Below are 27,858 nucleotides of genomic sequence, written 5' to 3'. Positions count from 1 at the left end.
CAGCTCTTGTGGGATGTTCCCGGTCTGCAGTGGTCAGGACCTCACAAAAGTGGTCCAAGGAAGGAAAACCGGTGAACCGGCGACAGGGTCAGATCCGAGGCTCATTGATGCACGTGGGGAGCGAAGGCTGGCCCGTGTTGTCCGATCCAATAGAAGAGCTACTGGAGCTCAAAATTGCTGAAAAAGTTAATGCTGGTTCCGATAGGAAGGTGTCAGAACACACAGTGCATCGCAGTTTGTTGTGTATGGGGACCGGTCAGGGTGCCCCATGCTGTCCTAATGTTATGGCTGATCGGTGTATAGCCTGCTGTTGTTCTGCAGTAATACATGAAGCCACTCCTGTAAAGGAACTGACCCCCAACGTTAAATGGATCTCAAGTGTTACACTGTGTTATTATTACTGCAGAAAGTGATGAGACACCTGGATGAAGCTCTGACCCAGGTAATGACTCCCACTAATATAATCAGACATCATGAAGCGGTGCTGACTGACAGCCCACACCAGCCAATAGCTGATCACATGGATTATTCCCGCCGACCAATCACTGCCTGATTCCCCCCCCCCCCCCCCCCCCGGACAACGAGCAGGGAGCGTTTCAGAACCGGGGAGCTGTCCGTCGTGCACGAGCCAGCTGGCAACTGACGGTAAGCAAAAAAAACAGACCTCAGACCTCACCTCAGAGCTCCGAGCTCCGCAGCCTGCTGCTGCTGCTGGAGCCGCGGTAACACGGAGCCGTTAACCGGAGGCAGAGAGCCGGTATAGTGTCATCCCGGTGAACGCACCGGAGGGTACCCGCGAGCTGCCGCTCCGTGCTCCACATCTGCGACACGCAAGCGCCTCAATAACAGACAGCTTCCACCCGGGTTAGTTAGTGCTGCTGAGACCTGTTGATCACATCTACATCTACATCCATATATCCAGATATATGAGAGACAGGCAGCGATTTAACGGTGCTCAGATGAGCACTGATTTTACGCTGTTGCAGCCTGTTATTATTATTATTATTATTATCATGTGTGTGTTAACGGTTTTGGCGATTTGCACGTGAAAAATGTAACATAACATTACCGTAGGATACCTGTTTCACCTGAAAATGACCCAGACCGAGCTCGCCGGAAAATAAGCCTACTATGGCTGATGATGTTGTGTTTAAAGGTCCCATATCGTGCTCATTTTCAGGTTCATACTTGTATTTTGTGTTTCTACTAGAACATGTTTACATGCTGTAATGTTAAAAAAAAACTTTATTTTCCTCATACTGTCTGACGGAATATACCTGTATTTACACTCTGTCTGAAACGCTCCGTTTTAGCGCATTCTGACGGAATTGCAACAGAATTGCGTTGCTAGGCAACAGCTTGGGTCCATGTTTACTTCCTGTCAGCTGATGACATTCACATCCACTGCAACCAGGATATAAACTGGAAAACATTTAGATTGTTTACATTTAAATCTGTGTCAAGGGTCTAAATATTGTATATTCGTGACATCACGAATGGGCAGAAATGCTGACGGCTTGTTTCAAATGCAGAGTTTCTGAATACGGACTGTGTGTATTTCCCTGTGGATTGAGCGTTTCGATACTTTCACAGTATTTGTAGGATTTAAGCCTGCTTTATAATAACAAAAAACATGAAAATCTCACTTTTTTATAATATGGGACCTTTAAACCTGCAATAGGCAGAATCATTTTGTCATCATTGGACAAAAAAATCCATAATAACCTTTCAGCATATTGTAATTCAAGTGTTGTGAGAGAAAACTAGACTTCTGCACCTCCTCATGGCTCTGTTTTCAGGCTTTAAAAAAATCTAGCCCTGCGAAGGGGGACTTTGACCAATCACAGGTCATTTCAGAGAGAGAGAGAGCGTTCCTATTGGCTGCGCTCCGGCTTGTGGGCAGCGCTTGGTATTTCCTCAACTGATCTCAACATGACTGCCGGATCACAAACAGTTTTACAGCTAAACAGTACAATACAAGATGTTTCTGAAAACATCTGAGGAGAGAAATAGGCATTACAGTAACAGAATATTGATTCATATTTGATCAGCGCTGCCTAGTTTGACCGTTTGATCGAAGTTTGCGAGTGATTGACAGCTGCTCAGAGACGGCAGACTCCAGATCAGCTCTGATTGGTTGTTTTCCTCCTCTAATCCACAGCCCCAAGTGTATCTGCACTATACTGCAGTATGCCATGACCAACTCCACCACAGCATTTTGACCATCATCATCTTCAAACCTCACTTTGTTATCTAAAACCTTTAGTTCAGCCTCGTCTCCTCTCCACTCCTCCTATTTGTGTCGGTGTTGGAGAAAATCCCACCATATGACAAGAGTACCGGTGCGATTTAATTCATCTGGATTTCAGGTAGACTACAACCTCCGAGGAACCTGTATCTCAGTAACAATCGATCTTGGAGGTGAAGAGTGATTCTGTGGACTTTAACCTCTTAAAACAGCAGCTTTAATGTGGCTGTCCGTGGTGCTGACACATTGAATTCAACTTTATGTATATTATAAACACAAAACATCATCAAAACAAAACACATAGTAGAAATATTTGATATGCTTAAAATCATCGCACAATTTATTGCAAAGATATTGCTTAACTTGTCATGTCATGAAAAGCTCTCTTTCTCCGTGCTTGTGTACATCTGGTTATCTGGAGTTCCTACCAACCCACCAACAGTCAGTTTTCTGTGGGCTATCTACATCAGAAAACATGTGATTCAACCAGCCGTTCAGACAGAGGGTGAATACAGGTTGATTCAGACACAGAGGATGAAAAAAAGAATGTTTGTTTTACATTATGGTAAATGGTAAATGGACTTGCTTTTATGTAGCGCTTTTCTAGTCTTCCAATCACTCAAAGCGCTTTACACTACATGTCAGTATTCACCCATTCACACACGGATGACAGAGGCTGCTAAGGTCAGGATCTAATCTAAATACTCATTCACACACCGATGGCTCAGCCTTCGGGAGCAATTTGGGGTTAAGCGTCCTGCTCAAGGACACATCGGCATGTGTTGATGTGTCCTTGAACCACTGACCTTCCGATTGGTGGACGACCTGCTCTACCATCTGAGCCACAGCCGTCACATTAAAGCTGAAGTACTTTAAGCAAATATCATTAAAAGTTATTTTGATAAAACTGTCACAATATCCTGACAGTAGTGCATGAGACAGATAATCAGGCTCCTCGGCCTCCTTCTAGTGCTCCTGATGGCATTAGCAAGATTTCACAGCGCCGAAGGAAAACAACCAATCAGAGCCGAGCGGTCAGTCACTGCTGGTGAACTCCGATCAAACGGTCAAACTAGGCGGCGTCGATCAAATATGAATCAAGAATCTCGCTTCATCCAAAATCACATACGAAGCTCTACGTACCCAACAGGTGTCCTATCGTTCAACATACTTTTATGAGAGTAAACAGTAGTGTGGCTCTATTCGGTCGCACTGAGCGGTAATTTACGTCGTCACTTTTTGAGAGCGTCCTTGCCGGTTGGAGACGTGGTGTAACCATGGTAACCCGTGCCAACCTCATGTGACCAAAAGGACGGTTTGTGAGAGTCTGAATTAATTTAAAATATATATTACGCCTAGCAAAGTGGAATCTTATACTTACAGTTAAATTGAAGTGTCATCGACGTCACAGAGCCGTCTGTCAACGTCCGTTATGAATGTTGTCGTCCCTACCGCATTGCATTGTGGGATATGTATGCCGTCGTAGTGTCCAGTGTTTGCATACTGTAATATTTCACTGGAAATAGTATGCAATTTGCGTACTATTGGTTTCATACTAATGTTTCGGACATCTCGGTGAAATCTTGCTAATGCTGTTAGGAGCACTAGGAGGAGGCCGAGGAATAGGACGATACAAAAATACCTTTTTATCGTATTTATTTTATATTAACAATAACACAGGTGTTGTCACATCGTCATCAAGTTAACAGAAATAAGAAAATCAAGACAAGGCATTTGGGCTGTAGGTAGATTAATGTCCATGGACAGGATATCGAGGCGTAGTCGGGGGGAAGGAACACCCTGCAGATACAAAGGATTCACTTTAAGGACTATCTTAGATAGATCCTAGATCCTTTTGGATGGTTTTGGTTTAAAAAAATCACAAGATGGCTAATAGAAAATAGAAAATACAATTTTCTACAGGGGTCATTCTAGGACTCTACAGCGAGTCCAGTCCCACCATTCAGACATACCGTACCTGGTGGAGTCTCTGGTCAGTTCCTCACAGTAACAGTAAGCAGCAGTCTCAGCCAATCACAGCAGAGATTAATTCAATCCTCTTGTTCTCTTTAATCATTTTATCCTCTTCAGCCAGTTGATCCTACGCAGTGTGTTAGTATGTTGTGAGTGCTACTCTGGTGGTACTAGAACTGTTCACTGTAATTCAATCCATAATCCACGAGGGATGTTAGTTTAAATCTGAGTAACAATACAATGCAATGTAAAGACACAGATGATAGTCTTTCAGCCACGATGTGAGAGTCTGAACACTTTCTAGTAAGTTATTGTTACTGCCATTCATTTACATCAGTTGTAGCCACTTAATAGACATTGAACAGAATATCAAAATACACAGAACATATAACTAAAAGCTGTGTAAAATGATTTCCATGTAACATAATGCGTGTGTGTCTCTAGGTGATAATGGCCAAGGTGAAGCAGGTGGGCTTGCTGGCAGCAGGCTGTCAGCCCTGGAACAAAGATGTGTGTGCTGCTAGTGGAGACCGCTTCGCCTACTGCGCTACTTTGGCTATATACATCTACCAGGTGAACTACTTATACTTGTGTGTTTGTGTTCAAGAGGGAGGTGAAGGATTAAAATCTAGGATTGCTCTATGTGCCAGCAGCCACATACCACAAACTTTCATCTCTTGTCATGGGAAATGTGAGGTCACTGTGTGGATGACCTGCTGCAGTGGTAAACCAAAAAACATACATTCTGGGTGCTGCACAGCCCATAAAACGTAACCATACTCCAAATCTTTAAACAGAATTATTTCAAGCATTTTAAACACAATACACTGAGTTGTTCCTTTTGTTTGAAGTGCCTACAGTTCAGGACAGAACTGAACCTCCACAACCTTTCAGTGAACGTTTACTACTGCAGAGAGGTTCCATCAGATCACCTCACGGCAGAAGTTATGTTTAACCCATCACAGGACACAATCAGAGCTGCTGTCCCTTTCTTTGATTCCTTGCCATTCTCTCTGTGTCCCTGTTGCAGTTGGACCAGCAGTACAATGAATTTAAGTTGAGGTCCATCATGTCAGAACACAAGAAGACCATAACAGCCATCAGCTGGTGTCCTGACAACCCTGATCTGTTTGCATCAGCCTCTGCCGATAACCTGCTCATCGTATGGAACGTAGCGGAACAAAAGGCCGTAGCAAGACTGGACAATACAAAAGGTTGATAGATGATCCACAGCAGGTTTTTATTTAAGTTTAAAGACTACTGCAGCGTCCTCTCCTCCATAAAGTATCACAGCGTCTCCTCCTCTTTCCCAGGTGTCCCTGCGTCAGTAAGTTGGTGCTGGAACTTTTCTGAAGGAGTGGCGTTTGTCTCCCAACGTGGTCCGCTGTATATCTGGGCATATGGAGGGTCTGACCCCGGGGTCACGGTGCATAAGGAAGCCCACTCCTTCCTGTCTGATATCTGCCTCTTCAGATGGCACCCCACCAAGAAGGGCAAACTGGTGTTTGGGCACACGGACGGAAGTTTGTCTGTTTTTCAGCCAGGTACCGATGTTTGGATTAAAACACATGTATTCGTGTATTTCATGGGACATTTCATTGCCTGGAGGTACAGTATACACCGATCAGCCATAACATTAGGTCAACATGGACCGCCTGACCGGTCCCCATACGCAACAAACTGCTCCTCACTGTGTGTTCTGACACCTTTCTATCGGAACCAGCATCAACTTTTTCAGCAATCTGAGCTACAGTAGCTCTTCTATTGGATCGGACAACACGGGCTAGCCTTCGCTACCCACATGCATCAACGATCCTTGGGTCTGACCCTGTCGCCGGTTCACCGGTTTTCCTTCCATGGACCACTTTTGGTAGGTCCTGACCACTACAGACCGGGAACATCCCACAAGAGCTGCAGTTCTGGAGATGCTCTGACCCAGTCGTCTAGCCAGCACAATTTGTCCCTTGTCAAAGTCACTCACATCCTTACGCTGGCCCGTTTTTTCTGCTTCCAACACAAAGTTTAAAGTTCAAAATGTTCACTTGCTGTCTAATATATCCCACCCACTGCCAGGTGCCATTGTAACGAGATAATCCATGTTACTCACTTCACCTGTCAGTGGTCTTAATGTTATGGCTGATCGGTGTATATACTATAAGCCTAATTATAACATATGATGTACATAGAAATAATTCTTTTGTGTGTGTCTGTCCTCTCTTGTTTAGGGAGTAAAGGCCAAAAGCATGTGTTGCGTCCAGAGTCGTTAGAAGGGACAGATGAAGAGGACCCAGTCAGTGCTCTGGAATGGGACCTTTTGTCAACTGATTATTTACTAGGTTGGACAAAATATGAACAAGGACTTTGTTAGCTGAATTGAATTTTAAAAGAGGAAAAATACTTATATAGACTAAAAACACAAAATAGAACAATAAAGTCAATTTTATTTTATAGTACTAGAATGTATGGTCAGTGTTTGCTGAGTCATTGCAAGTTATTACCATAAAATAACCATTCAGTTACTGGTTATTACACAAATCTGTGTGACTGTGATTGCAACCACAGTTGCTAAAAATGCTGAACACATTGTCTCCATCACAGTGTCTAACCTCCATAATGGTGTCAGGCTGGTGGACAGCGAGGCCTTGGCTTGTATCACGTCCTTCTGCTTCCCCTCAGCGGCTGCATCGGTTCAGTGTCTGGCCTGGGTCCCCTCTGCACCGGGCATGTTCATCACCGGAGGTAAACACTGTGTGTGATCTGGCTTCCCCTCTTGCCTTCATGTGTTCACTGCTACAGGTTTAGCCTCGCCTTTCAGCCAGCGGGTATGTGGGACCTGTGGCTGCCACTGGGCCATCTGTCTGTCGGGATGCATATTAAAACTGCAATGATAATTAAAGATAGTAGATGGAGTTCATATTAATACCACCCATGCATTATGAGAGGGCAGGTTTACAGACCAATAGGAATATTCAACACATTTGCATTATGCAGGAGACTTGAAATATTTGAATGGATGTGAATCTGTCTGTCTGTCTGTCTGTCCGTCTGTCTCTCTGTCAGACTCCCAGGTTGGAGTGCTGAGGGTCTGGAATGTGTCTCGCTCCACTCCTTTGGACAGCTTCAAACTGAAAAAGACCGGATTTCATGCTTTGCATGTTCTCAACTCCCCTCTCGCCAAGAAAGGTAACATTTAGAATAAAACTTTTGGAACTTACAAATGTGGTATAAACTGAAAACTCCATACAGTATACCACAGTATACTGTTCAGGTTACATGGGGTTCTGTTTTCAGGTTGGTATCATAATCTTGTGCCAAATAACATTCTTACAAGTGCAAGTTTTACACTTAATTCACATCTTCAGATTTCTGCTGTGTGTGTGTGCCGGCCTCCAAAGCACCACAGATGAGATTGAAGTCCCCTAATATTTATTTCTTAAATATACGCTGTCTGGGTATAAAGCAGCCATTCAAACACTGAGCAGTAATAGTCTTATAAGGCTTCATTGGATTATTTCATTTCATTTATTTGTTTATTGGATTTGAGGAGCAGAGCACATTAATCAGTCTAAAACACAAGATGTAAACATGGCAGAGTTAGCAAGAATGCTAATTTACATGTGTAGTCACATGGGCAGGTAACAAAAACAGAAACATGACATGTGACAATATACAGATACACGAGTGGAAAAGACAAAATACATTGTGCAACATGTTAAACATGTCAAAAGTGATCGCAGTTCTGGTTTGCCTGAAGACATTGTTTGAGATGAGACTTGACAGTGGAATATGTAGAGCACTCCCTTAGTGCACGTGGTAAGCCATTCCAATATTTATTTTTCTTAACGTCAGCACACTTTCACCAAATGTGGTGCACCTAAGTGGCACCTAACAGCCCCCTCTAGTGGTAGATTATATTTTTCCAGAATAAACCTTTATGGCTTGTTACACCTGTGACCACCTAGTGAAACAATGAATTAACTCTACAGCAGGTTCACACTGAACTGTAAGGATTATCTTTCTCAGCATTTCATGAATAACATGACAGATATTGTCTCTACAGCTCAGAGTTCCTGTTCTCCCAGTAAAAGTCAGCACACCAGTTCCACCAGTGAGGCCGTACCACCCCCAACCCTGTCACAGAACCGGTCCTTCTCTCTGCCTCCTGGCCACGCTGTGTGCTGTTTCATGGATGGAGGGGTGGGACTCTATGACATGGGGGCCAAGAAGTGGGACTTCCTACGAGACTTGGTATTCTATAACATCCTTTGTAAAAGTCAACAGTCTGCACATGCTTACACATAACTGAATGAAGAAACCTGCTCTCTGTCTTTGACTTGTTTCTATATTGTTTCCAGGGTCACGTAGAGACGATCTTCGATTGTAAATTTAAGCCAGATGATCCCAACCTGCTGGCCACGGCTAGCTTTGATGGAACCATCAAAATCTGGGACACAGACACACTAACAGCTGTTTACACCTCCCCTGGCAACGAAGGAGTGGTCTACTCCCTGTCCTGGGCTCCAGGTGGGTTAGCTACACACAAACACTCACACACACGCACGCACGCACGCACGCACGCACGCACGCACGCACGCACGCACGCACACACACACACACACACACACACACACAAGCACATGTCTACAACCATGAAGGACTGAGTAAGGACTTGGAATCCATGGTGATGATCCTCTTGATCCAAACATGCATAATCACAACCTAATCATCCCAGCCCACAAAGACAAGTACATCCCCGAGCAGGTCAGGTATATACTTATACAGTATATATGGTGGTACAAAAGACTTCTTGTCCCATCCCAACAGCATGTGTCAATAATGTGTATCATCTGTTGTTTATGTGACAGTTAGTGACCTTTCTGTCTGTCTGTGTGTGTTTCGAAGGAGACCTGAACTGCATTGCAGGTGCAACATCTCGTAATGGAGCGTTCATCTGGGACGTCAGGAAAGGAAAGATCATCACTCGCTTTAATGAGGTTACTTTGACTTTAGTGCAAAACTGAATGTGTGTATCATTACTGCATGAAAATCCCCCGTGTATCACTTAGTTTAAAATGGTAATCTGGAAGATTTTCATTTAAATAAAGGTCTGTTAAGTCTATCTATTGCTGAAGGAGGTAACACAATGGCGACTAAGCCCATGGCCCACTGATGAAAGTACTGCAATATTTATATATCTGCAGTATTATGAACTGGGTGTCTGTGGCGACATTCACGGAAAAAATACTGTGCTACAGTTTTTCTTCATTGCACAAAAAGTGGAACTATGCACATAATTCTCAAACCTTGAAACTCATCATCATGCATCAACATAACAGCTCCAGAGTGCTGAACTCTATCTCTACTCTCATTCCATTGTTTTCACTCAATAGACGTTCTAAATCAACCAGGACTGAAATCCAGCATTTTCTCTCACCCAGTTCATAATACTGCCAATATCTAAATATTGCAGTACTTTCATCAGTGGGTCATAGGCTCAATCACCATCGTGATATCTCATTCAGTGATAGATAGTGACTTAAAGGTGCGGTGTGAAATGTTTGTAGGTATCTACGATGAGGTTACACATGGAAGTATGTAGGAGAGCTACGCTGGCCAACGCAGAAAAGTGAAAATATGAAAGTCTCTCTCTAGAGCCAGTGTTTGGTTTGTCCGTTCCGGGCTACTGTAGAAACATGCCAGCTGGCTCCATGAAGAGGACCCGCTCCCTACGTAGATATAAACGGCTCATTCTAAGCTAACGAAAACACAACGATTCTTATTTTCAGGTGATTATAAACTAAAGTAAGCATACTTATTAATATTATATTCCATTTCTGCCAATAGATCCCCCTAAATGCTACACACTGTTCCTTTAACAAACTTTATTTAAATCTAAATCTAAATTTGAATCTTTGAGATTGCCTCTTTAATAAGTTAGGATATGGCGGCAGTCTGAAAAAAACACATTACAAGTTAAAAGTGAAACTTTGTTCTTATAAAAGATTCTTCTATCCTTGCCAACTACCCTCAGCGAAACATGTGACTGATTAAAAATGATGGATGGTATGATGGTGTGTGCAGTGACGACCTCTGTCTTTCCTCTAGCATGGTAAGAACGGTATATTCTGTATATCATGGAGCCATAAGGACTCTAAGAGGATTGCTACCTGTAGTGGAGACGGATTCTGGTAAGTCCTCATCTCCCCTGACAACAAAAACACAAGATTTGTGCTTCATAGAAAGTCTGACATGTTTTATACTGTTTTGACAACAGTATCATCCGGACCATCGATGGTAAAATCCTCCATAAGTACAAACATCCCGCTGCCGTGTTTGGCTGTGACTGGAGCCAGAACAACAAGTAGGTCCTCAATCCATCTGCCGTCTTTCTCAGTGGGGTAGTCAACTAGACCTGAAAGACAAACGTCTCTTCAACAGATTCAACAATATATTTGAAACACAATTACAAGATATGACTAGATAAACAAAGCAGGATTATGAAAAAGATAAAAAGAAATAATACAAGTGAAGAAGAATAAAACAAAAAACAGGTGAAATATTGTAGGTAAAAATGTGTCTTTGTGAGAAAGGCTGCAGATGAGGAGAACAGAGAGGAAAGGCAGAGACAGACCTGTTCCAACTATGTCTATAGTGGTGTTCTAGCACATTAATAATGATGTGTTTTCCTCGTTCTCTCTCTGTAGGGATATGATAGCAACAGGCTGCGAGGATAAGAACGTGCGCGTGTACTACCTGGCCACCAGCTCCGATCAGCCTCTGAAGGTCTTTACTGGACACTTATCCAAAGTATTCCATGTCCGCTGGTCCCCGCTGAGAGAGGGAATACTGTGTTCTGGATCAGATGATGGGTGAGTGCAGACAGAGAGAGCTACATGCAGGCCTCATAAACACTATTCAAAATGTTTTTATTAAATGAGATGGACGTTTAATGAGAATCTGTTTCACTGCAGAGGCACAAAAACAAGAACAAGGAATCAAATAAGAATATTAAATATAATGCATATCGATCTTAACAGCTTGTATGTATTGATTGGCCAATATGAAACATGTCATTTATGTGTCATTTTAAAACTCTAAGTGGAAACTATAAGTTCAGAAAACATGGAGGATGTAGTCCCATTGCTCACAAATACAAGAAGGGCTTTTGTAGAGAGGTTTTGCACAGCTGACATAGAAACTCTACATTTTTACCAGCTCCAAAACATTTGCCTAATTACAATTAGTTGTCCCTTTTATTATTATTTTTTTGCAAATACATTTTTCATTTGTCCAGATTTTTTTTGAGGATCTTGTATTGTGTGTAACAATAATGTAAATACCAATCCCTGATTTAAAAGTGTCACCCCACCACCAAAATGCAAAACGCATGACTAGAAGCTGCTATCATTTGTTTTTAAGTTGATTAACTTGTCTCTTACAGGGACTAACCAAGTTATTTCATTATTTCATTATTCCATTATAACATTTAACACAACAGTGTGTGTGCGTGTGTGTGTGCACAGTACTGTTCGTATATGGGACTACACCCAGGACGCGTGCATCAATGTGCTGAGTGGTCATACAGCTCCTGTCAGAGGCCTGATGTGGAACACAGAGGTTCCTTACCTCCTCATTTCAGGTAATGCCACTAAAAGTACTGATCTGACTCTCCAGTTATCTTCTGTTGTTTTGTGGTCAATGTGTTGTTGTCATCGTTGAGCTACTCGTGTTCTTGCTTGTGAGTGTCTATCCAGTGTAATCCCAACAAGCCAACAAATGTTTAAAATAATATGCCACATAAGTACTGAGGTAATCTGATTCTGTTCAACATATAAACTCTCCAACTGTCTAATCATATAACTCGCATATATATTTTTTAGCAAAATATATTTGTATCTTTCAATTCTTTATTGACATGACAGCTGTCATTGCCATTTTGGCATTGCATTACATTGTTTGTACAGTGGAGAGAAAGTGACCTCCATGTTTATGAGGACACGCTGGTGGTGGTGGGTTTATTTTTGGAGTAGCAGCTGGCTCTGTGGACTTACATTAGAGAGCTTTACAAAGGTGAGTGAGAGGCGAGTAGCTCCGTCTGCTGTGAAGAACCTTTGTGTCACTATCAACTGATTATATGGGAGATGGGGTACCGCTCTAAAATACTTCAGTTGAGTCGACATTGATGAGTTCAGTACTCTCCCTCCTCCCTCCTGAGGGAAACAAGGAGTTGATGAATTAAAGTGATGTAAAAGACACTGTTGTCTCCTACTGACACCAGCAGTAATGTTAAAGGTGCAGACAGTAAAATGTGGCTCAGAGTAAATACACGTCTCCTCTGCAACCCTCTGTGTTTTTTAACAAGTGAAACATTCAAATTTTCCACCTGTTACTTACAGCTCATATTAACTTCATATCATAACAATGTTTTCTATATTGTTTCACCACATCAGTTCACATCTGTACTGAATACAAAATGAGTCATTGGTGTGTTTCCTCCTGTTTAAACAAGGAACAATGAGAGAATGTCTTGATGTTTGTAAATGTGATGCTATAGCCAGCTGACATTTCCTATATCACAATAACAATAACAATAAATAGATGGGTAATGTTACCTACAACAAAGGTCATTTACCTATCCAACAAATTAAATATCATCTCTGCATTTACTATACAAGTCTAAAGCCGCTTCCATGATTTTAAACTTTGCCTGTTTAAGTCTCTGCAACCATTTCGCTCTCTGGATATATGGTGGTCTACTGTATAGAGCCAGCAGTATATTACTGATAACATCTTTAACACAAAATAAAAATGGCTCATTAGTGAAGATGGACACAGTTAGTGGTGTTTTACTGACAGTATTTCTGTATTTCATAGTGATGGGACTGTTGTTGTATTTAAATTGTAAAATGTTGTATTATTTTTTTAGGTTCTTGGGATTATACAATCAAAGTGTGGGACACAAGAGATGGCACATGTCTAGATACAGTCTACGACCACGGAGCTGATGTCTATGGTAAGACAGAACCGCAGGAAGACCTCCTGCTACACTGTTAAAGGGACAGTGTGTAGGATTTGTGTGGTGTGGTTGCAGATTGCAACTAACTGAGTACCCCCCCGCTCACTCTTCCCTTTCCAAGACTGAGGTAACGTGAGCCACCAAGTGAGTAACCGTTGTAACGCCGTTGGTTTTGCTCAGAGCCCATCCTAACCATAATAACACTACTTTAGGAGCAACAGTCAGACGCGCGGCTGGCGGTACCACAATTTAGCACTCTGCGGCTCACGTTACTGCAGTTTCACCAGTGTGTTGGAGAACTACGGTGGCCTTACCGTGGTGCTGATAGATCCTCAGAAATGCTACACACTGGCCCTTTAATTCTGCAGATATGTGAAGGCTGTCAGGTACAATATGTGATGAATGAGGTCAGTTACATGGAAGTCAGTTCATTCAGATGAAATATAAACTGCTCTAAACTCAACTTGTGTGCAACGTATTGGTTTTAGAAAGACGTGGTGTATTGCAGTCAGTTATTTTGCTGAATTTTGTTATGACATGATTGCCAACATAGAGTTTAAAACCTGAGCCATACTACAGCACTGTTTCTGTTATGTCTTTAGGTTTAACATGTCATCAGAACCGTCCGTTCACCATGGCCAGCTGTAGCAGAGACAGTACAGTGAGGCTGTGGTCTCTCACGCCCCTCATCTCTCCGCTGCTGCTCAACATCCTCACCAACCAGCCTTGGGAAAAGATAATTGGAAACACAGGTAAGAACAGACTTCTGCTCACGTCTGTTTGATGGTGTTCTGCTCTAACTCCTCATTTAATAATAATGTTGCTCGTGTGTGTGTCTGCAGACACAGCTATGGTTCCCGGCTCTCCGCCGCTGCTCTGTGGCAAAGTGTCTCGAGACATCAAGCAGGAGTTGGATAAGCTGAGCTCTGACATCAGGGCCAAGAAGCTCCGCTGGTTCTCTGAATGCTTTTCGGTACCTACCTTCTGAATGCTTGTTTTATCAGTGGTGATGTTCTGTGATGTCACAGTTGTCTCTCTCAGTACCAACACACAGCTGGGGCTGTGTGTTGGTACCCAGAGCCAGGTTTCAACCATAAGTGTAGCTTTGTTGATTCTGCACGAGGCTCATTTGAGCTGTTTGTCTTTAGAATACAGTCGGAGAGTGAGTCAACAAAAGGCTCTCTCCCTTTATTCCATGTTTACTTAAAAAAAATGAAAATGAAATGCAGAGATTAGAAAAGAAACGCTTCTCTTTACTAAAAGAACAGAACGAGGACATAGAGGTCCAACTTTTATTTCAGTTGGGATTAAAAGTCATTACACTAAAACACGAGCAGATATTAAGAATTTCTAAAGACTTTCTCCAATTCATGTTGTGTCCGTTTGCCTTGTAAAGCTTCATTCTTTCATTGCTCCCTGCATACAGTATGTAAACAGTTTACTTTATATATACAATATACTGCATATATACTGTTTATATATATATTTTGAGAATGATACATATGATGCATACATTTAAATAGCGTTTTGTGTCTCACAGATCCTGCATATTTATCACAGTTACATACAAATTTAAATGCTAGTATAAGAAAAGTCAACATGTAAACTGCATTGAACATAGTTTATTGTTATTATATACAGTATGTTACTTGTTTTCTTTGTGTGAGTGTGCATGCTGCATGTGTGTTTGTGTGTGTTTCTGAACGTATCTGTGTGTGCTGTGTCCTGTGCCAGCCTCCGGGAGGCAGCAGTAACCTGTGGGACTTGGTGTCGGTCATTAACGGCCAGGACGACTCGCTGCTACCAGCAAGCTACAGCAAGGGAGTGATGCACATGAAACACCTGCTCAAGTTTAAAACGGTGAGTCGCTCTCTACCCTGAGTCACAGGTTTGTTTATTGTCATTCTACGACACAACCTTTTAAAAGCTATTTATTCATGATATATATGGAGGATGAGGATGAGTGGAGGAGTGTCACAGCCTGAGGAAAGAAGGTGCTCTGTAGTCTGGTGGTGCGACGGCAGATACTTCTGTATCTCTCTCCAGACAGCAGCAGGGTCAACAGGGTGGGTTTTGTCTTTTAGTATCCTTGGGGCTCTGCGCAGGCACCTCACCTCTCCGATGCCACTGATGCTCAGTAGATGCCCTCCAGTCCTGGGCCGTGTACAAACCATGCCAGTTTGTAATGTTTCCAGTCATCTAGTTCTAGGGCTGTCATTGCCACTCCCACTTTACGCCCCACGGCCAGTGTGATCCCATCACAAGATGCTCTCTAGTTTTAATTTTCTTTTTCAGACTGCTGGTATTATATTTGGGTTCCAGAAGTGTATTTAACTTCACGTTTGTTTCTCTTCCCTTCATCCTGCTGTCTCTCAGTCTGAAGCCCAGGAGCTCACTATAGTCAAGATGTCTAAGTTTGGAGGAGGTATCGGAGCTCCCAGTAAAGAGGAGAGGCTGAAAGAAGCAGCAGACATCCATCTAAGACTGGGACAGATTCAACGATACTGTGAATTAATGGTGGAGCTTGGACAGGTATGGAGTGTGTGTGTGTGTGTAATAATTTGTCTCTCCAGAAAGCATGTGACTCAGACACTAGTGAGACTTGGTTAGTTGTGTTGGTACTGATCCTGTTCGTGACTATTTAACAACATGTTCTTCAGTCACTGGCTGGCTCCACCTCAGCCCTTCCATCCTGTTTTACCACTGTCAACACTGATGTTACTGATATCTGTACCTCCATTTTGGCTCTGCCATCATGAAATGCTTTGCTTGTCTTAGTGGAAGCCCTAGAGCTTTCAGGTGGAAAGAAGTTGAAAAGAGATGGCATATAGCCGTAGGCATGAAGGACTGGTGACACAGTGGAGAGTTACAGCAGGTGTAGAGAGGTTCTTCTCACAAACCTGTCAGCTCTTAACTTGAAGTATATTTATAATGATTCCATTTCTATTGTCAGAAAAAGACAGAAATGAAAAGAAAGATGATGATTATACTGCCATAATGGAGGGTGAGCATTATTTTGTTTCTTCCAGTGGGAGAAAGCATTATCCGTGGCACCAGGAGTCTCCATGAAGTACTGGAAGAAACTCATGCAGAGGTAAACCATGTTGAAGTTTGTTGTTTCAGCCTTTCCACTAAACAACATAAATATTTCATGTCCTGGTGCACATGTTTTCATGGTGAACTGCTCAGTCAGTTATGGTAAATACGGTCTCAGTGTCTGTATCAGTCTGTAATGCCACAATACTGATGCAGATGAACAGAGGTGGACAGTACAGTGCAATCTAATGCAATAATACGACATACAGTTCATACTGAACAGAGACGTGTTGATTTCTGAGTTGTTTAGGAAGATAGTCGCAGACTCATAGCCACAATGCAAAAAAATATTTTATAATTGACAAACGTGGCAGTCGAAACATGGTCAGCAATGTGTGTCACTAGAAACTTTGATTTGAATAATTTATATTTGAATTTGAATTGCTCAAATTAAATAATTGCATTCAAAACTGAATTTGAATCCCATCATTTGAAATTGAATGTATTAGTCTGTAACTAAATTCCAATGAACTTGAAACTGGATGTAATACTAAGAAATTGAATTTAGTTGCTCTGAAACTGTATTTGGTCCTCACTGAAAATCCAACTCTGTACTACTACATTCAGTTTTCACATTTCAAATTCAGTTCATGTGGACGAGAGGAGCTGGGGATCGAACCGATCTTAAGATCGGCGGACGACCCGCTCTACCTCTGAGCCACAGCCGCCCCCATGAAGGTTGAAAGGTTTAATATCCCGTCAACAACATGATTCGGCTGGCTGGCAAAATAGAGATCTCCTGCTTTTAAAGCATTCAAAAACAAATTAGCTGTCTTTCTAATTCATTATTTTACTTCCTAATTGAAGTTATTTGCAAAAATTCAACCTGTGGAGCCTTCGCTGTGATGATGTCATGTTTGTTTCGCGCACAGCGAGCATAAACTTGGCTTAACAATGGCTCTGTTCCATTCGGTGTCCCAGTAAGCAGAGCCAGGGAGCCAGCATGTACAATACCAGGACCCTGAAAGTGGCACACTTAAATAGAATGCAGCTACGATTAATGTTATTATTTACACCTGTACTTTTATGTCAAAATGTGTCCCATGATAACAGTGTATTGTTTCCACTCCCTGCATGCTTCATGTAGACTTTAGTGGAGCTTTTGTTTGGCTGTTTAGTCGATGTAAGTCATGTTTGTTGTTTTGGGGTTTTTACCAGATTTTCCAAAAGTCATAATTCTCTTTGAACCAAATTGTTTATCTAAAGTAACAGAGATCTTATGTGGCAAGGGCAACTCAGAATATGCTTTATAGAAAGCTGCAGCAGATCAGGAAGAGTCCTTGAATCATTTCAGATAATAAATAATAATGCATAATTAATTACAAGTAAAACAAAGACAACACAGAGTCAGAGACCCGTCCAGGAGTGTTTGTGAGGCAAACAAGTTGACATTGTTGATATTGTTACATTCTTACAGTTTGATTTGAACTGGGATTATTTATTCTGCCACCTTAATTTGACCAACATATTTATAATTTACATGCAAACTAAAAGATAAATGCTGAACCTTTATGGGTTGCAAATTGTTTATGTTATTTCTATATGTAATTTTAATATGCTCATGTCGCAGGAGAGCTGACCAGCTGATGGCTGAGGATAATGATGATGCTATCCCGTACTGCATCGCAACAGGAGACATAAAGAAACTTGTAACTTTCTTCAGTGGCAGAGGACAACTGCTGGAAGCCTTAATAATAGCACAGGTATAGTAGTTTCCTTCAGACTGATAGATGCGGATGGTTGAAAATAAAATATTGATAAGAAATGATGAAAATCATAAATAGTAATATTCTATATTTTTAGGGAGCATGTGAAGGGAACATTCGTGCACCTCAAAGCTCTGCAGCTAACCACACAAATAATGATGTGGATAACAGACAACAATACCAGAGGTAAAGCACACACACAAACACACAAACACACAAACACACACACACACACCAATGACAACGTTCCTACCTTTGGTGCGTAATTTTAACTGAACTTGAAACTAACATTTAACCAACAGTTACAGATGCATTTGGACTGAAGCTGCTGTTAGCTGACATACTGTATTGATACTCAATGGCACTATGGCTAACGTTAGAGGGGGAACACTTTACTACAGTTTACAGCAGGAAAACATCAGAGTAGTTTGGCAGCCAACCGGTAACTGTTTGTTGTTGTAATACTTATTTCGACCACCAGAGTGCACCGCTACCCCATGTTCTAAGTAGGATTAAGCATTCAGGTTTTCTTCTTTCACTCTCTCCATGCACTCTAAACACAAGGTACTTATAGACTGTTCCAACAGCATCACGTTGCTAGGCAACAGCTAGGGTCCATGTTTACTTCCTGTCAGATTATGTCATTCACATACACTGTAACAGGAAATAAACTGGGACACATCTGGATGTTTACAACTGTGAAATGGTCTAACATTATATCGTCTGTTAGCAAGTTATGTAACATTACTGTCATGTCTTCCGTTTGGCTAGAAATGTATTTTAATCGGCGCTGATCTGCCGATAGCGTTAGCTATACTGACGCCAGGTTGAAATTAAAATCAATAAACTATGAGAATTCCAATGAATATACAATAGACAACAGAGATTTACACAAGTTCACGTCAGAGATGCAAACTATTCAGTTTTCTTTCCTGAGAATTAAAAGTAAAATTCAAAGTATTTAAGATTTAAAATGCTGTTGCAGTGTCGCTACTTATTATTTTTGCTAAGTCACCAGAATGCAGGAAACAAAGTCTCTCAAACTTGTCTCAAGGTTGGCAAGTGTGCAAATTAAATGAATTCTTTTCGATAGGTTTACAGGGTTAACTACTAAAATCATGCATTCTGGGCTAAATACGATGAATCCTGATCTGTAATTATAGTGTAGCTTGTTCATAGCTAGCAACACTTCTTCACTCTGAGACTTGTAGAATACTGAATACGCTTGTAACCTGATTTAATTGCTCTCTGAAGTGAATCCCAGAATATTTGTGAGATGAGGTATGTGTGCTAGATTTGCTCTTTTTCTGTCCAGTCTCCTCCATAAGGTATGTAAGGAACTAGCTGAGTGGTACTTCCAGGACGGATGCTCTGTCCTGGCAGCATGCTGCCACCTCGCTGTGGACAATGTCAAGGTACACACATCAGTTACATACGCATTGTGCAAGAATATTGTGCAGTTTCATACACACGTAGGCAAAATTGTTGGTACCCTTCCGTTAAAGAAAGAAAAACCCACAATGGTCACTGAAATAACTTGAAACTGACAAAAGTAATAATAAATAAAAATTCACTGAAAATTAACTAATGAAAATCAGACATTGTTTTTGAATTGTGGTTCAACAGAATCATTTTAAAAAACAAACTAATGAAACTGACCTGGACAAAAATGATGGTACCCTTGGAAAAAAAAAAAAAATGATTTGACCATAGGGACATATTAAACTAAGGTGTGTCCTGTAATTAGCATCACAGGTGTCTTCAAACTTGTAATCAGTCAGTCTGCCTATTTAAAGGGTCAAAAGAAGTCACTGTGCTGTTTGGTACCATGGTGTGTACCACACTGAACATGGACCACAGAAAGCTAAGGAGAGAGTTGTCTCAGGAGATCAGAAAGAAAATTATAGACAAGCATGTTAAAGGTAAAGGCTATAAGACCATCTCCAAGCAGCTTGATGTTCCTGTGACTACAGCTGCACATATTATTCAGAAGTTTAAGGTCCATGGGACTGTAGCCAACCTCCCTGGACGTGGCCGCAAGAGGAAAATTGATGACATATTGAAGAGACGGATAATACGAATGGTAACCAAAGAGCCCAGAACAACTTCCAAAGAGATTAGAGGTGAACTCCAAGGTCAAGGTACATCAGTGTCAGATTGCACCATCCGTCACTGTTTGAGCCAAAGTGGACTTAATGGAAGACAACCGAGGAGGACGCAAATCATAAAAAAGCGAGACTGGAATTTTCCAAAATGCATATTGACAAGCCACAAAGCTTCTGGGAGAATGTCCTTTGGACAGATGAGACAAAACTGGAGCTTTTTGGCAAGTCCCATCAGCTCTATGTTCACAGACGCAAAAATTAAGCATACAAAGAAAAGAACACTGTACCTAATGAAACATGGAGGAGGCTCGGTTATGTTATGGGGCTGCTTTGTTGCATCTGGCACAGGGTGTCTTGAATCTGTACAGGGTACAATGAAATCTGAAGACTATCAAGGCATTCTGGAGCGAAATGTGCTGCCCAGTGTCAGAAAGCTTGATCTCAGTTGCAGGTCATGGGTCCTCAAACAGGATAATGACCCAAAACACAGCTAAAAACACCCAAGAATGGCTAAGAACAAAACATTGGACTATTCTGAAGTGGCCTTCTATGAGCCCTGATCTAAATCCTATTGAACATCTGTGGAAGGAGCTGAAACATGCATTCGGAGAAGGCACCCTTCAAACCTGAGACAGCTGGGCCAACATACCTGTGGACAGGTGCAGAAGTCTCATTGAGAGTTACAGAAATCGCTTGATTGCAGTGATTGCCTCGAAAGGTTGTACAACTAAATATTAAGTTAAGGGTACCATCATTTTTTTCCAGGCCAGTTTCATTAGTTTGTTTTTTAAAATGATTCTGTTGAACCACAATTCAAAAACAATATCTGATTTTCATTAGTTAATTTTCAGTACATTTTTATTTATTATTACTTTTGTCAGTTTCAAGTTATTTCAGTGACCATTGTGGGTTTTTCTTTCTTTAACGGAAGGGTACCAACAATTTTGCCTACGTGTGTATGTCTCTCCTTTACTGATCATTAATGATAACAAGAAATCTGTGTGTGTGTGTGTGTGTGTGTGTTCTGCTTTTAGTTAGCCATGTCGAGTCATATCCGAGGTAATGAGCTGGAGTTGGCTGCATGTGTGGGTATCGTCCTAGGAGAGGCAGCAAATCAGAGCACCGCGTATTGTCTTGAACTCTTGGCCAGGAAGTACATGACGACACCTACATGGTACGTCTGCGTCCCATGCATGCCCAGTTAGTGTAACCTCTATTATTCTTCTGTAAACCTTCAAAACTACACTGCTCCATTTTTAGTTTCTTATTGCTCATTTATCCTTTGACATGTTGTATTTAGATTTGCTTTTTTTCTACTTTGAAGTATATTTGATATTGATCTTTTCATGTCCCCATGTTGTCCCCATGTTGTCCCCACGTTGTCCCCATGTTGCCCATATCCAGCTAGCTGATAACCATACTTGGTTTGGTGTAAAGCATCTGTTTACAGGTTTGCATCATGACACATGATGAATGTTATGCACTGATTGAAACCTTAGTTCGTTGAGCACAGGTGGAGCCCAGTGACTGCCAACCTATTTTCAGCTTGAACTTCATACCACAGTCAAAATGCTGAATTGCATTTATCAATTTCAGTGTGTAGATGAGCAGGGAGCTAAAGTTAGAGGACTCCATCTGTGCTCATAGGACTATAGGGTGACTACAGTGGCTGCTGCTAAGGTGTAGTCCATGTCTACCGTGTTTACATTTAGGGAGCTCTCAGCTGACCTTCTGCAAATGATTCCTGACAACCACATTTTATTGGCTAAGCTGTGTGCGTTTTACCCAGGAAGCGCAGCTGAAATCAACCAATTTCATGAAAGGGTGAGTAGACAATCATTAAAGGGGACATATAATGAAAAACTTCTTCAGTGCTTGTTCACATTCATCTGGGTATCTGGAGTACCGACCAGCCCACAAACTGTGAAATAAGACGACTCAGTCAGTTTATTGTGGGCTGTCTAGATCAGGAAACATGTGATTCAACCAGCCAATCAGATGTGGCTCCCCTTCCTATGTCACATGCAGGCTCATTAGAATATATACTGCCCACTGCTGGAGAACTACCTTTGTTAAGGTGCACCATATTTTTCTCTCTAGCCAATCAGAGCAGCCTGGGTTTTTTCAGGAGGGGGTCTTAAAGACACAGGAGCTAAAACGGAGTGTTTCAGACAGAGGGTGAATAGTTTATAGTATAATGCATGTAAAACATGTTCTAGGAGAAACCCAAAATACAAGAATGAACCTGGAAATGAGCATGATACTTCCCCTTTAGGTTAAATCTAAGACAGGTTTTTGGATGAAATGGAATGGAGGCTCCATGTCTGATGTTGATGATATTAATATCTGTGATGATTATCGTGACTACGATTATGTGTTGTTTGTCATTCAAGTGCGGTCTCCCTTCATTAGAGGAATGTAAGGCCTTGGCAGAAGCAGCCATGTCTGAAACAGATGTGTTTTCAGCTGTTAAATTCCACCTGCTGAGCTCTGAACCTGAGAACGCCCTCTGGATAGGGCTGGATCACGTTAAAGGTATCGGCAGCTCAGCTTCATTGTGTGTCTGTGTGTGTGTTTACATATCTACCGTAACAATATCATGACACAAACCCATTCAAAGGACCTTTAATATATTACTTTTGTATACTGTATATATACTGTATCTCTCTCTCTCTCTCTCTGTGTATATATATATATATATATATATGGTTGTTCCACATGCTGGTGTGGTTACAAATGTAATCTACGAATGAACCAGTTTCCAAAACAATCTCTATGAAGACCCTAAAAATCTTGATTGAATGATTTGGTGTAAAATAAAGTGAATTACAAAAAAATGTATCAAACCTACAAAGATATACGCATATCGTTCATTGCTGACAGTGTCCAACTGAAGAAAGTAATCTAAATGTGTGTCTTATACATCACTGATTAATCAGACTCATCATTCCTCCTCACCAGAACAGCTGTCTGGACCTGATTGGACCGTGGATGGTGTTCAGCCAATCCTGGACCTGATGAGTTACATCAGAACCGACTGCCTCATCACTGCCAAGCTGACTGAGTAAGAACGTCTATTACTTTATTAGTAGTATTAGTATTAATAGATATTTTAATTATTATGCAGTTAACTTCCCATACATTGTCAGACTTGATCATCATCCAGGTCTATGTGTGTGTGTGTGTGTGTGTGTGTGTGTATGTGTGCAGAATCCGCAGTGAGCTGTTGATCCTGTGTGGTTATATCGGAGGTCTGCTGGCCGTCAGGAGACAGTACTCCAGCATCGTACCCGCACTCTACGAATACACCAGGTAGACACACATCTGTGTGTGTGTGTTAATCTTTCTTTTTTTAACATGGTCTGGTGTTTTGCATGTGTCAAAAAGGTGTGGTGCTGGTTAAAAAGATTTCAAACATCCACATACGTCTGATTCGTCTGTGGTGAAGGCTACCGGTGATTTATAGAGATGTTTTATCTCTTCTAGAGGCACGGGGACCAATCAGACGACTGTGATTATATACTATATATCTGACATGTACCCAGCTGTCATCATGACAACTTTAATATCATTAAAGGAATACCTCAACCCCAAAATGACCATTAGTACATCATTCACTCCGCCCTTGAAAAGTCTTGATGAACTAAAGTAAATGGAGGCGGCATTTAACAGCAGCAAAACTAGATCACAACACCTGTTTTGAGACAGCACGAGACGGTAGCGGTGGAGCGGTTTTAAACAGTTAGGTTTTAGTGAAGGTGCACATGTTATGGAAGTAGTGAGCATACGACTTGGATCATACTGCATGAGTTGTGTGAGAGTTTGTAAACGGATGCTGTTGTTAAACGTGGCCCCCGTTTACTTCACTTCATCGAGGATTTACTCTGTTTTTGATTCGTCGTTCACCGTGGAGGCCTGAGAGGAAAAACACAGCTTTCTTCAAGCATTCAAGGTAACACGGTGGTGAGTAGTTGATATACAGATGGTCATTTTGTGGGTGAAGTATTCCTTTAAGTGATTAGGAACATTAGGAACTCTAACTGTGCACCTAAATGCTTCCTCTTAGTTTTAACCCTCTGTTTTACCTCTGGTTACAGTGCTGCGGGTTGTTGTTGGGTTTGGTATAAAGCTCTAACAGGGAGTCCTGTAAAATCACCATGTGATGCCTCCTCCAGTTACAGTAGCTATAATTCCAGGATCTTCTTTTTACTTTGATCATCATTGAGCTTTGTAGAATAGGTAATGAGTCTGCAACATGTTCAGCAAAGTTGTATGATGTAAATCGGGTAAATCGGGCAAATCGGGCTATACGGTGATAATTTGATGCCTGACGTAAAGCTGCTCATTCAGTATGTCTTTACTTTGATAATAAGTATAACAATAATATTAATAATAATCCGGTTGAACGATCCGTTAGTCAGTCCAACCGTGTTCTTTCTTTCTGTCTCTTAGTCAGCTGTTGAAGCGGAGGGAGGTGTGTGTTCCTCTGAAGATTGAGCAGCTGTCTGTGGAGCTGGATGCCTGGCGGGCCTGCACGCAAAGCAACAGCAAGTAGGTTACACACACACACACACACACACACACACACACACAAACAAAGATAATGTTTTTGTTTTGCCTCCAGCTAACAAGTAAGGGATAATGTACAGTGAGCCGGTCATTGTTGTGAAAGAATCCCCTTCAGGGCGATGCTGCACTCTCTGTCTCTCATCGCCCTGAAGGGGATTCTTTCACAACCATGACCCGCTAGCTGTACATTATCCCGCCTATTACACGGCTACTTACTGAAGTGTAACACCCACCACAAGTGCTGGCTAAGGAATGACAATCAGGGAGTAACTTAAAAGAGTAGAAGTTTTAATTACATTAATGTAACTTTACAATTCATATCCCCCACTGTAACCTACTCACTGTTTAAACCCCAGCTTTACTAACAGGGCAGGGCTGAATAACACACTGGTATACACTGCAAATCAAGGCGTTTACACGCTAAGTGAATTCACACATTTATAAGTCACACGTGATTGATTTCACTGCAAACGATTTTAAACCACACCACACCTTAAGCCTGCGGTGTGCACCAGGTGTGCACCTGCCTCACTCCACTGGCAAGAATCAATGGCACAAACAAAGTTCCTCCTGCAGGTAGCCCTATGTCGGCAAACCCTCCCTCATGGTTGCCCCTCCCCTCTCCCGGTCTGTGTCACCTGCCACAGAAGAAATCAATATTTTAACACAAAAACGGTCCTCCAGAGTCCGACATCAGAGCTGCGCCCATAGCAACGGTCTGCTATACATAGCAACGGTCTGTTATAGAGAATTTACAGATCTGATTGACCAATCAGAATCGAGTATTCAACACAGCCGTGTTATAATGTCATGTAATCATGACGTCAGCACTAAAAGGGTCTATAGAGGGTGACCCAGGGGATTCATGGAACCAGATATAGAGAAGTATGAGGTATCATTGCCTTTGCTGCCAGCCTCCTGAATAGGTGCAAAAACACTCACACACTGAATCCAGATCTACATCTACTGTATGTCCATACTACCATATGTTTAAATTCACTAACAGTGACTGTCATCACTGTAATACCTCTACATTGTTTATGTGCATGTAACACAACTTCACAACTGTATCTCTGTCTGATTTCAATAGTCCTCCGTCAGAGTGTCAAAGAGAAGAGTTCAGCTGCCTCGAGAGGAGAATCCAGCCAACACACTCTGGTATATATAACAGCTCTAAACATCCTTTATCAAGGGAGTTTATGGAAATATAACACTTCTCATATGCTCAACATGTACTCTGGGATCAGCAACATAAGCCCCAGACTTAGTGATTGGCTGCTACAGTATGTTATAAGTGGCTCTCTGATTGGATGGAGCGTGGCTGAGAGAGAGAAATGAATGAAGGAGCAGAGGAGGCAGAATGAAGTATTATGTTTCTAGACTCCATAATTAATATTAATATGTAATCTGTGAAACCTGGTGATAGTCAATAATACATCCTCTGTGTAATGCTCTCCCTCTCTCAGCTGGTCTAGTCCTGTGTGGTGCTGATTATGTGACCGGCTCCAATCTACCCAGCCACTCAGATGTTCAGCAGTCTTGTTTCACAGGACACAGGATACAGGTGTGTTTCTTTATTTTATTATTATTTTTATTCTTTGGTTTGTGTATCTACTCTAACATGTCTGGACAACTTTTCTCATGGTTTTCTTTTTTTTTTTTGTGCTCAGGGTCCAGTGTTTCTGCTGGAGGACGGTAAATCAGCCATCTCTCTTAATGATGCTCTAATGTGGGCAAAAGTCAACCCCTTCTCCCCTCTGGGAACAGGACTCCGCATCAACCCCTTCTAACACACACACACACACACACACACATGCATGCACGCACGCATGCACGCACGCACAGACACACGCACAAAGAGGACATTCCAAGTGAAGGGTTTACAGATTGGAAGAAAGGAAGAAGAAATGAAAACTGGGCTGAAGATAACATGTTTGTGCTTCAGCTAACTAGTCAACTGTATTTTATAATTTACTGAGCCAACAAATGTGGTGATGTCAACGTCAACAAACAATACATTTCTGATTCTGTGAGGATGATTCATGGTAATGGTAGATTTTGATATTGGTTAGCTGTTATGTGCTTCAGTTGTCAAGGGGGGGGAGGTTCTTGTTGAATGACTGAATTATTGATTGATTGATAAGGATTCCTTCTTTTCTCCAGCTAACGGTTCAGTATGAGTATGTACTGTATATACAGGGTATAAATCTGAATTACTTTCTTCTATTGTTGTAAAAAAGAAAAGAAGTAAATACTGAAATAAAGCAACCACTGCATATTTATACAAGACTTGTCTTTATTGTGTTGCACTCATATTGATACAAAAAATAACATACAGATAGTTAAAACAGCAAAAAAACGAATGCTACAGTTTAGAAACATGCATTGAACTGCACTACTGAAACTGAAATGTGAAACAGAATACGAAGCTGAACTGCAGTAGACTGCATTACATCCTGGAAGAGGGATCCCTTCTCTGTTGCTCTTCCTCAGATTTCTTCCCTTTTTCTACGGGCATGTCGAGGCACTTTCCAAAAAAAGCCATTTGGAGACTCCAAAAGGACCCTTCGTAACCATGGTCACATACCTAAAGAGGCTAATACTCTTGAAATCTTCATAATTTAATAATTACATTTTTGTTTTTTTCACAATTTTTGGCTCTAATGAAAGGTACGTAGCTGTACGTATGAGCTAGGGTCCTGATGAACGGGTGGGTCTGAAGGTGGGCTGTCGTGTTGTTATGTCTGGATTGCAAACATCATTCCATTTCTCTCCAGATGACCCAGCTTGACTCCTGCTGCCTCTCCCCTGTCCATTGCCTCTTGGTGTTCTCCTGCTGGCAGAACCTCTCTAGGGAGTTGGGGAACGTGACTCCTCTACTGAGGAACTGTCCTTCTGCTCCACTCTATGCAGCCCCTTGCTGACTGGGGCGGAGATATCCAGCTCCCATTCCATATCTGATTCTACATCAGATATGGATTGCCTATTATGTGAAAATAAAGAAATAACAGTCATTTACAAAACTACTTTGAATCACAGAAAGGGGAGGCACAGATATACAGTAGGTACACACACACACACACACACACACAATGTATACTCATAATTCAAACTAAAGCTTATTTATGTTATTTATACAGCAAT

The 27,858-nt window shown here is 41.6% G+C and overlaps 2 protein-coding genes across 3 annotated transcripts in view; one reads left to right on the top strand and one right to left on the bottom strand.

The window, feature by feature from the left end:
* Positions 1-283: 283 nt before the first annotated feature.
* wdr17 (WD repeat domain 17) lies at positions 284-26,998 on the top strand. Of its 2 annotated transcripts, XM_037764840.1 has the most exons (32): positions 561-645; positions 4,667-4,795; positions 5,253-5,436; positions 5,536-5,766; positions 6,448-6,558; positions 6,821-6,961; positions 7,283-7,405; positions 8,283-8,470; positions 8,578-8,746; positions 9,125-9,216; positions 10,328-10,410; positions 10,497-10,583; positions 10,927-11,091; positions 11,746-11,861; positions 13,149-13,235; positions 13,841-13,990; positions 14,081-14,211; positions 14,973-15,098; positions 15,615-15,770; positions 16,268-16,332; positions 17,905-18,037; positions 18,138-18,226; positions 19,356-19,455; positions 21,180-21,319; positions 21,858-21,969; positions 22,539-22,680; positions 23,107-23,209; positions 23,356-23,457; positions 24,598-24,696; positions 25,805-25,872; positions 26,181-26,278; positions 26,385-26,998. In XM_037764840.1, exons 2-32 carry the CDS (start codon positions 4,673-4,675, stop codon positions 26,502-26,504), a joined length of 3,834 nt encoding a protein of 1,277 aa, XP_037620768.1. In that variant the 5' UTR covers positions 561-645; positions 4,667-4,672; the 3' UTR covers positions 26,505-26,998. The 2 variants fall into 2 exon arrangements, with proteins under 2 accessions (XP_037620769.1, XP_037620768.1); XM_037764841.1 differs by lacking the exons at positions 23,356-23,457; positions 24,598-24,696; positions 25,805-25,872; positions 26,181-26,278; positions 26,385-26,998 and having other exon boundaries at positions 284-645; positions 22,558-22,680.
* The window catches only part of hpgd (15-hydroxyprostaglandin dehydrogenase), a 29,248-nt gene continuing 22,428 nt past the window's right edge, over positions 21,039-27,858 (bottom strand). The window contains exon 6 of the mRNA XM_037764847.1: positions 21,039-21,169. Within this exon, the coding sequence (XP_037620775.1) occupies positions 21,039-21,169 (131 nt within the window). The remainder of the gene's footprint in view (positions 21,170-27,858) is intronic.

This window comes from Sebastes umbrosus, chromosome 3, assembly GCF_015220745.1.
Source record: "Sebastes umbrosus isolate fSebUmb1 chromosome 3, fSebUmb1.pri, whole genome shotgun sequence".
Classification (NCBI taxonomy): Eukaryota; Metazoa; Chordata; class Actinopteri; order Perciformes; family Sebastidae; genus Sebastes; species Sebastes umbrosus.
This window is presented reverse-complemented; position numbering and strand designations above follow the sequence as displayed.